At 55.3% G+C, this 12,871-nt stretch overlaps 6 protein-coding genes across 6 annotated transcripts; 3 read left to right on the top strand and 3 right to left on the bottom strand.

Annotated features, from left to right (window-relative positions):
* Positions 1–1,210: 1,210 nt before the first annotated feature.
* KRP23_2446 (uncharacterized protein) lies at positions 1,211–1,969 on the top strand (the record flags this gene model as incomplete). Its single annotated transcript, XM_067887182.1, has 1 exon — positions 1,211–1,969. The coding sequence occupies one exon, from the start codon at positions 1,211–1,213 to the stop codon at positions 1,967–1,969; it is 759 nt and encodes a 252-aa protein (XP_067749793.1).
* Positions 1,970–2,740: 771 nt separating this feature from the next.
* Positions 2,741–4,876, bottom strand: KRP23_2445 (uncharacterized protein; the record flags this gene model as incomplete). Its single annotated transcript, XM_067887181.1, has 3 exons — positions 2,741–3,997; positions 4,064–4,138; positions 4,205–4,876. 3 exons carry the CDS (start codon positions 4,874–4,876, stop codon positions 2,741–2,743), a joined length of 2,004 nt encoding a protein of 667 aa, XP_067749792.1.
* Positions 4,877–5,139: 263 nt separating this feature from the next.
* Positions 5,140–6,343, bottom strand: KRP23_2444 (DnaJ-like protein subfamily B member 14; the record flags this gene model as incomplete). Its single annotated transcript, XM_067887180.1, has 2 exons — positions 5,140–5,862; positions 5,930–6,343. The coding sequence occupies 2 exons, from the start codon at positions 6,341–6,343 to the stop codon at positions 5,140–5,142; spliced, it is 1,137 nt and encodes a 378-aa protein (XP_067749791.1).
* Positions 6,344–6,625: 282 nt separating this feature from the next.
* KRP23_2443 (Abasic site processing protein HMCES) lies at positions 6,626–8,324 on the bottom strand (the record flags this gene model as incomplete). Its single annotated transcript, XM_067887179.1, has 9 exons — positions 6,626–7,023; positions 7,089–7,148; positions 7,219–7,339; positions 7,400–7,513; positions 7,580–7,655; positions 7,735–7,809; positions 7,880–7,947; positions 8,033–8,145; positions 8,234–8,324. The coding sequence occupies 9 exons, from the start codon at positions 8,322–8,324 to the stop codon at positions 6,626–6,628; spliced, it is 1,116 nt and encodes a 371-aa protein (XP_067749790.1).
* Positions 8,325–8,468: 144 nt separating this feature from the next.
* On the top strand, positions 8,469–10,069 carry KRP23_2442 (uncharacterized protein; the record flags this gene model as incomplete). The annotated part of the gene is made up of 6 exons (XM_067887178.1): positions 8,469–9,066; positions 9,139–9,237; positions 9,330–9,480; positions 9,561–9,708; positions 9,789–9,936; positions 9,996–10,069. The coding sequence occupies 6 exons, from the start codon at positions 8,469–8,471 to the stop codon at positions 10,067–10,069; spliced, it is 1,218 nt and encodes a 405-aa protein (XP_067749789.1).
* Positions 10,070–11,762: 1,693 nt separating this feature from the next.
* On the top strand, positions 11,763–12,821 carry KRP23_2441 (uncharacterized protein; the record flags this gene model as incomplete). Its single annotated transcript, XM_067887177.1, has 1 exon — positions 11,763–12,821. The coding sequence occupies one exon, from the start codon at positions 11,763–11,765 to the stop codon at positions 12,819–12,821; it is 1,059 nt and encodes a 352-aa protein (XP_067749788.1).
* Positions 12,822–12,871: the final 50 nt, after the last annotated feature.

Here is a 12,871-nt window from a genome sequence, read left to right as displayed (position 1 = left end):
TACCAGCGCTGTCGGCGCTCGGCACAATCATCGAGACAACAATTTCATGTGTAAGCCGCGTCGAGCTTTCTTGACGACGCCCAGCGAGGTCAGTGACAGGGAATCCCTGCATTTTGCTCGCAATCGACTGCTCACGATCGCACGCCGCAACAGTGGCCCGCTTTGCAAGAGAGCAGCACGCGTTGCGAAATTCAGAAATGCTCGTCTAATGGCAAGCTCCTCGGCATTCCGCAGGGCAGTCTCTGTACGACAGGAACCCTCTCCTTCCGTTCCCCAAGACAATTTGCTGTGTGTCGTGATCCCTCTCGACCGTCGAGCCACCGCCGTCATGCGTGGGCAGACCCTCGGCAGCGAAGCTTACTTGTTTGCTTACCTAACTCGTCCATCGCCGCCGCCGAGCGCTGTCCGCCAGTCAACTTGTTCCTTCATCTTCCACCCGCTACAGTCTCACGTGGCGCGATACACTGAACCACGCTGCCTGTCAAACCGGGCCCCTCCAACGACTACGTGGGTGAGTAGCTCGCAGCGTGAGGCCACCGCGCGCCGAGAATAAGCTCTCGCCGAGGCGATCTTGCAACGCAATGCACGGAGGCTCGGAGAGGCGTCCTGTGCTGGGTCCGCCATGTCCACTTGTGTGCTCACTTCAACGCGGGTAGATCAGGTGCCCATTTTGAATGCAAAGGCTAAACTTTTACTGCGGATACCTTGGTTGGTTGGTTGGTCGGGATCACTTGCCGCCTTCCGTGACGGCCACGGTTCCGATGCCACAATGTGACCGCCGTAGGATATGGCGCGCGTCAGGGCTCGCTTGCGCGATGTGATGGAGTGCACGGTGAGTTGGCGCGGCGCGAAAAGACCTGTTGACCACCGAAATCCCAGACAACGCGGCAGCCACACTACAAGTCCTTTAAGCGTGTGCGGGGGGAAACTGAAGCGGGCCCTCATATCGCTGCGATCGCATTTTCGCGCCTCTCGAGTCATGCCTGCTACATGCATGAAGACGCGCAAGTCCGGGCGCGATGACCACAGAATGGTCTCGCATAAGTGCCCATTCCGGCAAAATGTGTCCGGTGCTTTCCTTTTTTTGAGCGGAATTTTTGGCCGCATAGAGCTTGACTCAGCTGGCTCCGCACAACTCAGTCGCCAAAGATCTGCTTTTCCCCCTCGCCAATCCTCAATCCGCCGCCCCGCCAGCACCTAGTAGAAGACGATGGCCGGCGCGAGTCCCAAGAAGAACGGCTCGGCGCCGCAAACGCCCAAGCATTCGCCGCCGCGCGCGTCTCCGTCTTCGTCTCCGTCGCGCGGGCCTGACGACGTGGACGCCGACGAGCTCACGGCGCTCGTCAAAGCCATCAAGTTCGCGCACCCGGAGTTCGGCGTCAAGCGCGTGCACGACCAGGTCCTGTCGCACGGTGGCAAGTTCGCGCGCGTGCCGTTTAAGCGCGTCAAGCGCTACCTGCACAAGCTGGGCATGAACTCGCCCTCGGACGAGGACGACAAGACGCCCGTGAAGCTCATGACTGTGGGCGGAGACTCCAAGTCCCAGCGCGAGGGCGGCCCCGAGGTTGCGGAGGCCGCGGACGACATGGTGTGGCTGCCCGTCAAGCTGGACGAGCCCGCGTCCAAGCTGCAGGAGTTCCCGTACCAGGCGGTGATCCGCATGACGACCAGTGAGGAGGGCAAGGCCGAGGGCTCGCTCGGAGAGATCTACAAGATCCAGGTGGCCTTGGAGGCCGACGGCGCGCTCAGCACCATCCACCCCATGCTCGTGTACAACAAAGCGCGCACGCGCAAGACGTTCCTGCACCCGGACTCTCCCGCCTATCTCCCGGTGCAGCGACTGGTGGCTGCACAGGGGCAGAAAGGCTCGGTCGGAGGGTCCAAGGCCTACTTCTGGGGCCGCTACTTCAAGATTGAAGACATGCTGTACATCAACACGGAAAAGATCGCTCCTGCCCAGCAGTGGTAGACGCAGGGAACTGCTGCAACGGGACGCAGCGTAGAATAGCGCGTATCCTGTCTGCAGGGAAGCGCCAGGATAAGCGAAACGTGAGATGTGGCGACGGAGGCGATCCAGGCAAGAGGACACCGAGGGAGGGAGGGGTTGGAGACGTTGCAGCACTGGTGGGAGCACATTGGCGCCCGTGTCTGGTGTGCACTTGGCGCTTTGCCGATGTATCTTGATTTGCATTTTTCATTTTGCATTTTTTTTAGGTAGACGATGGAAGTTGCGTTTTGATGTCGAGGCGCCGTGTTAGCATCTGTGTCGCCGTCGACTGCCTCCCCTCCCGCCACCCCTGCCTCCCCCTGCTCCGTGAGATGGTGTTGGTGTCGTGCCGTCTGCTTTTCCGTCCTGCTTGTATGGAGTTGTGATGGCTGTCGCGTTGCCCGTTCCCTGCTATCCATTGAACCGTGGAGTGAAGACCAGCATGGTGAAGGCCAACAAGATGAAGATGATGCGAGTGCTGGATAATCAAGCAAGAAATGGGAAGCAAGTAAAATGTCCCCCCTGAATAACAAACAAAAAGAAAACAGAGAATCACATTGAAGCATACAGCACGTTGTCAATCGATCGCTGCGTTGGTGCTGTCTGGCTTCAGCGATGTGTCACTGGAACGGTCCATGCTGCTTGTCGACTACCAGTGGTGAGCAGCGTCTAGGATATTCGTGCTCGCAAGATACGCCGTCCCAGTGTTGATGATGCGTGGCGGTTGCGTTCGTCAAATGCCTCCAGCAAAGCTTATCGCTTGGACGGCACCCCCGTACCAAAGAGGCCGCCTTCGTCGTCGCTGTCGCTGTCACTTCCACTGCTACTGCTTACAGCTCCGCTGAAAAGCGAGCTGTACGGTGCAGGTGGAATGGCAGTTTGTGGGGCAGCCTGCACGAACCCAGGGGCGGGTGCGGCAGCAGCCGCCGGTACCGGGGAGCTAGATGCCTCTCCGAAAAGACTGCCACTCGTGTGAGCCGGTGCTTGATGAAGCTCTGGGGTGGGCTGTGACGGTGTCACTAGAACAGATTCGGGGGTTGCTGCCACCTGTTGTGGGGTCTGAGCACCAAATAGCGACTGATTAGCTTCGTCCTTGTCGTCATCATCACTCCAATCGCTCTCGCTTGAATCGTCATCATCCAAAGCAGCAGCCGCTGCGGAACCGAACAAATATGACGAACCAGACGGCGCTACTAGTGTCGCCGATGGAGTTGGCGCGGGCGTCGGCTCTGGTGCGACTGCGGGTACCGACGTTGCCGCAGGAGTTGGTGCGGGAGTAGCCACCACTGGAGCTGGGGTTACCGGCTCTGGAGCGCGGGTCGGCACCTCTACAGGCGCAGATACAGGCACTGGAGTTGGAGACAGCACCCTTTCTTGAACCGGAGTGGGTGCCGGAGTAAACACTGGGGCAGGAGTTGGCTTGAAAGCCACAACTGGCGTAGCAGGGGGAGGTGACACGGGATTCGGGGTGGGCTGCGAAACTGGTGCCGGAGCACTTACTCCGAAAAGTGATGACGCTGACTCTAAAGACGGACTGGACGTGGTCACTGGCTTCGGCTTGTCGTCCAGAGTGAGTTCGTCCATAGAGAAATTAGCCATCAACGCACTCGGAAATCCTGCAGGCCCAAATGAAGTATCAACCGGGGCGTCGTACTTCGGCGCGTACGGATCATCGTCCACAAGCTCGTAGGATTTCATCGCTGGCATTAACTCCGGCTCCGGCAACTTCTGCGCGATAGGAGCAGAAATCGGAGCTGGTGTCGGCGCTGGTGCTGGAGCAGGCATTGGGGCTGCGGTGTAAGCAGGCGTTGGGGATGGAGTGTAAGTGTAAGCAGGCGTTGGAGCTGAGGTGTAAACAGGTGCAGGGGCTGCAGTGTAAGCAGGCGTTGACACTTCCGGAGTTTTCGGCTCAATAACTTCAGTCGGTGTTGCCACCGCAACAGGTGCGGCCGCAGGCTCAGCGGGCACTTGAGCAGGCTCCACATCGTCAATAATTGGTGCAGCCATCGTCTACAATAATCACGAGTACGAATCAGTACACACATTTTCTCTCAATAAGCATCAGTAAAATCTCACCGGAATACGGAAAGCTCCTGGTGGCGGCCGCGTCGGGCCACGGCGCTTCGGTCCAGCAACACGGTTCATCGTCGCCTGTGGAGTAGGAAAAAAAACATTAGAACACTTACTCTTTTCCACTTCAACCGGCAAAAAACTCACGTGGGAATCATCCAGTGACGCAGCAGGTGCCTCTCCAGTCTTCTCTCCTTCCGGTGTCATTCCGGGCAGACGGAATCCCCCCTTCGCCAGTCCAGGCATCGGGATGGCCGACCCTGTCATGCCGGGCATAGCAACGCCCATGGCATGCTGTGAGTGGCCATATTGTTCCTCTCCGGTGCTCATAATGGACTCCCGTTGAGCACTCCGATATCCGCTGTTTGAGGGTCCCCCTGGACGTCCGAAGGGGTTCACATTTATCCCCAAACTCCCCTGCAACTGCTGGATCTTGTTGGAGGCTCGACGAAGCCCCGCCGCCTCCTGAGCAGCAGCTACTGCAGATGTATCAGCCGGTTCGGAGGCTGCAGACACCACACTCGCGTCGCTTACACTGCCGACGCTGCTGCTGCTCGCGTGCAGCTGCTCCGACGGCTCCGACGCGGGCGCTGGGTGGTTGAAGCGAGGCGGTGCAGGCGCAGGGGAAGCGGCGTTGGCGGCCGCGCTCTGCTGCTTGAGACGCGCGATCCGCTCGGCGATGGAGTTTCTGGCGGCCGCCGGGACCGGCTCCGGCGACGGGGAAGCGCTGCGCTCCACTGCGGGGACCGGCGGCTCGCTGCCACCGCCCGCCTTGGCGCGGCGCCGCGCCAGGATTGCCGCCAGTTCGTTCGACGCCATCGCTCTTCTCGTCCCCTTGTCGGACTTGACTTTGAGCTTGAAAATGTCGCGGAGGAATCCGGATTATGCCACACAAGGAGCGATGTATGCCTGTGGAGAGGGAGAGGAGAAAGGATACTGGTGTATTGGTCGATTCTGGACGGGAATATTCGGAACTGACGACTTCAAGCACATGTGCATCAGGTTGGCATGCTTCATATGTGTATTGACTCTGGTGTCCCTGCCTGCACTTCGCCTTCTAAGCCCTGACCTGCTATCGGCGGTCAATAGCGCCGCGTTCGCCGAAGCTTGCGCAGCTCGTCGCAGGGAGGCAGCTTCATCTCCAGCGCTTTGCGCATGGCTGCCTCGCGGTCTTCGCTGCGGGAGTTCCGGGCGCGGTAGATCATCCGCTTCTGACGGAGCTTGAGGTTCTCGCAGCTCTCCGAGAGTTTTGACACGTGGGCCTGCTCTACCATTTGCTCGACACGAGAGAGATCGCGCCAGTGGGTCGTGTACCGCTGCTCAAAATCGCGCTCCACGTAGTACGGAATACCCTTGACCACATTGGCCATCTGCGTAGCGCGCTGCACGTTAAACTGTTGGGTCGGGTTTAGGCTGAACGGCATCTCGGGCGTTGAGGGGATCGAGAGCAGCGACATGAGGAAGATCAGCAGCAGCGGCAGGAACTGGGCCAAGTTCGCCATACCGCCCCGCTGCTCCTGCTGCTGTCGCTGGCCTTGCTGTGGCTGCTGCTGTTGCGGCCGGCGTCCACGTGGGCGGAAGCCGCCGCCGAAGAACATGTTGAAAATCTCCTCGGGCGTGATGTCGTCCTCCTGTGCGTATCTGCGGTGATTCTGCTGCTGTTGCACAGGCGCATCGTCGCCGTAGCGATCATAATGTGCGCGCTTATCGGGATCGCTCAATACTGCAAACGCCTTGCCCACAGCCTTGAACGCATCCTCCGCTCCAGGGGCGCTGTTCTTGTCCGGATGCAGCTTCAGCGCCAACTGCTCAATGCCAATCACCACGTTAACAAAACACTGCAACGCAATCACTAAGTATCTCGCTTCTCACCTTGCGATAGGCCTTTTTGACCTCGTTCTCCGTTGCAGTCTGCTGCACAGCGAGCACCTCGTAGTGAGTCTTGCACGCCTTGATCTTGCGCACCATCTGCATCTGCTCGGCCGTGTACGGCCGCGAGGGCTCCGTCGACGGAGACCTCGACGGTGCAGCTGCTGCCGGAGCTGCTGCTCGGTGCCGCACACCGGCGTTCGGAGCTCCGCCACGTGGAGACGTGGGCTGTGCCCTGGGCGCGGAGGCCTTCTCTAGCTCCTCCTTGGCTCGATCGCGCATCGCCTCCACGCCCGCCAGCGGGTACATGCGGTGCGACTTGTCGAAGAACTTGATGGCCTTCTCCCAGTTGCCGAGACGCAAGTGCTTCTTGCCGATCTCAAGGCATTTCTCGGCCTCCCCCTTGTTCATCTCCATGGCTCTGGTCTGAAGCTTGTACTGGGGCGGATACTGCGGTTTTCGGCGTGGAAATTGCACGAGCAGACGCACCAGGCGCAACAGAAGTTGGAGGAGTAGCTCGCGCTATCGACTAGTGAGCACACAAGACCAGGAAGGCGGGGGACGCTGAGGACCGACAACGCGTGTGCGATGTCGTCAGCACTTTATGAGGGACTCACCGAAGACCGCCAAGTTACAATAGGCTACAGGAAATGTACCCCCAACGTAACCCCCAGTCCCAGACGTGTTTACAAGGCTTTCTTATTTTGGGCTTTTGCCGAAAAAGAAGTCGAGCGACGACTGTGTCTTGCTCGGTGGTGACTTCAACTTGCCTTTTGACTTGACGGGAGACTTCTGCTTCGCTTTCGCCGGCGAGGACACTCGGCGGCGCTTGACTGGCAATGTCGCTGGTTGGTTGTGGTCGTCTTCGTCGTCGGAGCGCTTGGTGAGAAGTGTCGAGGCCGGAACAAACGTGGTGGAAAACTGCTGGAACTGCTTCTTCGGCGTCGTCTCTGGGTTGGCATCCAGCTCTTCTTTCTTGACTGGGGAGTTGACCTCCAGTTCAGTTCCTTTCTTAGCTTGCCCCGTCGGCGCCATCTGCGACGCAATCTGGGGCTCCTGCTTCTCCGTCTTGACCCCGAAAAACGATTTGATGTCACCTGAACAATTCGTCGTGAGCAAATGATTCAGGCCATCATTATTGCGACGCTGCACATTACTCCACCTGCATGTTTGATATTGACTTTCTTGGTGCAGGCTTCACTCTGGAACTGCATCGACCCAACTGCATTTCAACCGTTAGTCCAGGACAACCACAGTTCTACATGTAATCGAGAACGCGACATATAACATACCCTTTTTATCGACGGGGTACCACTTGAGGTCGCTATCACGGTAGGATTCCAGTAAGTCCTTGAGTTCGAAGAACTTTGCACCGGACAGCCAGCGGTCGACGCCTTCATCCGACAAAATGACCTGATAAAGCACAATCGTTCAGTAGTCGTGGATGCCTAGTATCACGATGCCTGCTCTTACCGGCATGCGTGTATGCAGCCACTTCAACGCTGGCGCAACCGCAGTCGTGAGAATCGTGTAGGTGCACATCAGCTCGCCATTTTCGTTTTTCCACTGATCGTAGAGGCCAGCAAACTGTACAAAGAAATTCGAGTTGGCAAGAAATGTAGCTCGAACTTATTCTTAATAGCAAGCATTTACCTTCGTCGGACGTGCCTCTCTGTGGAAATAGTACGGCTGCTTTTCCCTTTTATTGATTTGCTGCCATTCGTAATAGCTTGAAAGTCAAACACAATGACAATGATCATTTCGGAGCCCAAGCAGATTGTTCAGGAAAGATGTTGTAGAACGTCTACCCTTCACACAGCACCACGCATCGTTTTGACTCCAACAACCGCTTAAATGCCGGTCGTTCCTGGACATTCTCGGACCTGCACCACAATGGCACCGTGTCAACCGCCACGTTCTCAGATACATTTCGCCATTTTGTCAATCGAGTACCTGGCGTTAAACATCAAGAAGTGATCCGGTTTGGCACTAGGCTTCGTAAAGGATGGAACCAACCCCCACTAATCAACAGTCAACGCACAGCATATTCAGTGGATGTATTCAATCTAAAGGCAGAAGCTCGCACAGTACAACCTCGTCACGTACCCGCATGGCCTGCAGTCGATTTTTCACCTTATTTTCTCCTTCCGCATTTGCTCCACCACGTTGCAAAATGATCGGCCCATATCGTCCCGGCCCCATATTCTCCACTGGGGTGTCTGCAGTCAGACAGACAGCAGGTGACCAATGCACCACAGAAGCCAACGTCAATCAACCGCAAGCAGCCAGGCGTTGCAACTCTCCTACATTTATCGCCATCTACAAACTCGTCAGGCGTGACGCCAGCAGCTTCCGCCACCTCCTCGTGCGCCAACGTGCAACGGGAGCGCCCACACATAAAATTGGTATGATACTGATCGACGTCTTACCGAACCTTGACTGATAAAAACCCGCCCAAGTGGTTTGACACTTCCGTATCGGATATGCGAGGTGTAGCCAACTCGAACACGTCGTTTCGCGATCAGTAGCTCCTGAACCAGGGATGCAGCACCTCGGAGCTGCTAATACCAACAGGAAGCCTCGATCACGATCTCCAACCAGCTCAACTGCATTGTCAGATGGCTGGTTCTCTATCGAGCCGCAGTCGCGCAAGCCAAACGCTCGCTCGGGGCCCGACGCACTGGGTCTCGCCAACACCGTGGACCCGCTCACGTTTCTGCCTCGAAAACCGCAAGTACAAAGCAGTCGGAGGCCAGAAGAACGCAATGCTAATGCTATAAAGCAGCAGAATCAGAGACGACGGAGGCTTCGAGCAGCTGGTGATAGCGCCTTCCCAGCAGCAGAAGCTTTCACTCCGCAGAAATCATTGCGTCTCGCCAAGCTGCCGATGCTGACGACGAGGGAGCAGCATGTTGCTCCGGAGGGTGGAAGGCAATCCAATCAACTGATTGCTGCTGTTTCAATGCAGGTGAAGTCACCTAAGGAAGCGGGGCTCCCACTGCACGAGCTAATTCAGACGATGGACGACGCGGTGAAGGCGGATCCTCTGGCCGAACTCAATCAGTCAGCTGTTGCTCGTTTGTTCTTGGACCAGTGGCTTCGGCAGTTTGAAGCAGATCGACGAAGTTTTAAATCTGTTGGTGCGTAATGAACGCAGGACTGGTTTGTGCAACGTGGATTTTACTTCTTTTTTTTTCATGTTTGCCTTGCAGCGGTCCGGTACGAAGTTGGATTTGAGGAGCTTCAGCGACGGACAGCGAATCTTCCGAGGCCAAACGAGTTGATCACAACCTTTTGCTGCAAGGTCCTTGGTACGTTAGTCAGTAGCATATTGCTGTAAAACGTCAGTTCACTGCCTTGCTAGGAGCTCATTTGTGTGTTAATCATTGATTTCGAAGAGTAGAAGACCTCACACCGCACTTCGGGCCGTACGCACCATTGTTTCGCGTACTGAGTGCCGAGCTTATTCAGTCCATCTACGCTCACAACGGACTGCCATATTTCGCGCTCGTAAAGCATCACAAGCGTCTACTTTTAACGCTTCGAAACGACAAGTACGTGAAGTTTGTCATCGTAACGAACGCTTTTGGAGAAATTCACTTCTGAATGCACTGTCGCGCGTTTCTACATGTAGAGAGTGGCGAGAAGAGCGCAACGAAATCTTGGCTGATGACATTGGCAACGTGTATTCCATGTTCCGGCGCTTCTTGTCCGAGTGCACGTATGCTTTATCGCGCATGTTGCTGAGCGAATGGTATTCCGTTGCGGTTGTCCAAAAGAAGGTTTGTCATGGAGCTTGAATTTGTATCCCTTTGCATTAGTAGGGGTTCACGGTGTGGTCTCATGGTTGAATTTGCTGTAGAACAACAGGAAGTATGTCGCGTATTTCTCAAACTGGTTTAGTGTTGCTCCAAAGGCTATTCTCCGAAAGGTGTTTGTCTCCTGGAAGCGCGAGGCTGCATTGCGCAGGGTTGAGAAAATCCAAAAGCAAATGGAAATTGACCTGCAAGGTCTGACAGTCATAAAACGACAGGTAGAGGAGCTAACTAGGCAGCGGGATAATGCGCAGACGGACAACCTGTCAATGCGAAGCGATCGCAAGCAAGCAGAGGACTGGACTCGGAGTCTGGAACTGCGGATTAAAGCTGCAAGCTTGTTCTTGGATACAAGTCGTCGGCGAGAGACTCAAGTGTGTCAAGAAGGTCAACTCCGAGTGGAAGCTGTGGCGTGCCTACCACCACTTATACTGGAGTCGCTGTTGCGAGGTTATCACAGTGTTGGATTTCTTCAGCAAGCACCAAGTCAAGAAGTTCACGTCGGTGCGTCCGCGTTGATTGATGAAATGTGTGATTCGAATGTACAAAGGGATGAAGCTCAAGGGACCACTTCTGTTCTTCATGAATGTCTTGCTGAGATTGCACGACTCCGACGTACGGTACTGAGGCGGACTTCTTCATTGGTGTATACGGCATCTGCAGTGAGGTCCAATTCCGTTGTCACCACGTCAGGGAGGTCGAACTCGGTAGTTTTAAGTGCTCCTGTCACTGAAAATGGTGAGCAACCATCCCTACAAGTAGCAGTAGCAGCCACTGCGACAGCAGGTAGTCCTACTACGAGGAGGGCTGCAGCGGGGGCTGTTTCTCAAGATGAAATGTCTGGTCGAACGTTCTCAAAGTTCTTTGGCGCTCTGCGTGACCAAATTCAAGCAGATGATGCCAAAGTTTTGTTCACCCCACAAGAACTATCGGTCGACACGGACAAGCAACCGAACCAACATGAAAATGCTCGGGCGGCACGAGAATACGAGCAGCTTCTGCGTGCCATCCGCGTTCAAGATGAACACTATGCCAGCCATTCCAAGTTGTTCAGCTCTCGGATGCTTGAAAATCATGAAATCTCCCTTGTGCCAAACCCCTCTATGCCCAACCGAGCTCTCCAAGTGGCCGACGGGTTTGCAGGGTCCGACAAAGGAGATCTGGGTGTCATTAATGGTGTCAATCGGTTCTGGGTATCAAGTGTTGTGGCAAAAAAGCCGAGGACGGTGTCACGTAGCTCGGAACTAAGGCATGCACCAACACGAAGACAATCGGTTTCTACGCCCAAGCATCCTCCACTACCGCGGATTCATCTGCTCGAAAATCTGGAGTTGCTCCACGAGACAGATTTTGACATATCGCCGCTTCATTCACGCAGCTTTACCATACTGCTTCTAGCACATTTAGCGACAGCATGCGGCTCATTATTATTCTCACCGGCTGACATGAGTGCATTTACCCACAACGCCTACTTGCAGCCGCCAAATGAAAAGGCGAAGGCATCGAGAGATTCCCAGGTCTTAACCCCGGAAGACGTAAAACAAAATCGAGCTGAAGACGCAACACCGATATCATCTCCAGTGCAGAGCTCGCTGTCGTTGGCACCGTCATATTTAACGATGCCAGGGCAATTGTCTCCGCAAGATGCAGAGAGTACAGCAAACACGAACCGTTCGCTGCGGATTATTCAACCGATTGTCACCGCGTATAACACGTGGAACCAAATTTCGGAGCAGCTCATTTCGGCGGATGTGGTGCAGTCTCGAGGTCTGATGCCGCGATCTGTGGCGGATCCTTCTACTGAGGCTAGTATTGGAGAAATGTCGAGGGCTGTAATGGGGACTCCCATCCGCCCAATTTTACAGCATCAGTTCGAACCGCTCTCGCACAGTTCGTTTCTCGCACCAGCTAGGGACAAAGGTGGTCGTAGGCTTAGCTCAAGCAGTGGGGATGGAAATACATACCATACCGCTCGGATTCGACACCTTACTGGCGAAGGTCCTGAGAGACTAATCCAAAGCATGGAGGCCATACACAAATCCGTAAAAGCCACGTCCGTGAAGATGCAAGCGTTCCAGGTGGTGCATCAGCAACTTCGAGAGCTTCGGGTTACCCAGTGGCAACAAGCAAGTGAGCTTGCTTCTCAATTCGCGACCGAACAAAAGGAGGTACCAGCACCAACTACTGCGGCAGGCCTCACAGATCATCGCGAGCATGTCTATGAATGCATTTCGCTCACGAACAGCACAATGCGCAGGTTGTTCAGTGTTGAGGATAATCCCGAAGTTGAGCTGATTCACGTTCGCGCTATCTTCGAGAAGCATCAACGGATCATACGCCAGCTATACACGCCATTTCGTACGAACATCAAGCATGCCATGAGTCTCGACGACCTGTGGCACATTGTCAAGATACTTCGCATGCCTCGCGAAATACACGTGCTGCCCATCTTGCGCGACGAAGAGCTGGTCGCGAACGGCTACGAGCAGCTCTTTTCTCCCGAGGACCTCGCCGAACTCTTCCTCCAGCTCTGCAACGAGCAATTCCAACCTCAAATTGGTCCGCTGAGTGCACGTGTTGAATATTTTACCACTCACCACCTGCCGATAGCCCTCCAAAACCAGAGCCTGATCCGAGTACTGATGCACCGTTCGGATATCAAGTTGGCAATTGGTAGTCATTCACAGACAATCCGCATCATCTTCCGTCGCTACTGTGCAAAGGAACGCGAGCTGATGGCACCGGTGGTTGGCGCTGCGAAACCAAAGCCTCGACATACTGCACACGGGATCAACAAGTACATGCGCATAATAGATTGGCAGGCTTTCATACAGGACTACCACCTGGTTCGCGCTCGTTTCTCGATGGACCAAGCTATGAACGTGTTTCGCAACGTCCAAGAAGCCACGCCTGGAAATGACGACCAGCTTGAGTTGATCTACAGCGAGTTTTGCGAAGCGCTTGTGGGGATGGCGATGGTCTACTTCCCCGACCCATTCCTGAAGACTGCAACGAAGGTCACGCAGTTCCTCCGTCGATACTTACCGTTATCACCCGATGAAGCTCACGACCACGCCTAGACATAAACACTGTGGCGAGCTTGAATACTACCCCAATTGAAACCCCGGAA

This window comes from Phytophthora ramorum (assembly GCF_020800215.1).
Source record: "Phytophthora ramorum isolate Pr-102 chromosome Unknown Phyram_PR-102_s0002, whole genome shotgun sequence".
NCBI classification, from domain to species: Eukaryota; Oomycota; class Peronosporomycetes; order Peronosporales; family Peronosporaceae; genus Phytophthora; species Phytophthora ramorum.
Note: the sequence above shows the minus strand (reverse complement) of the source record. Positions and strands in the feature narration are given on the sequence as shown.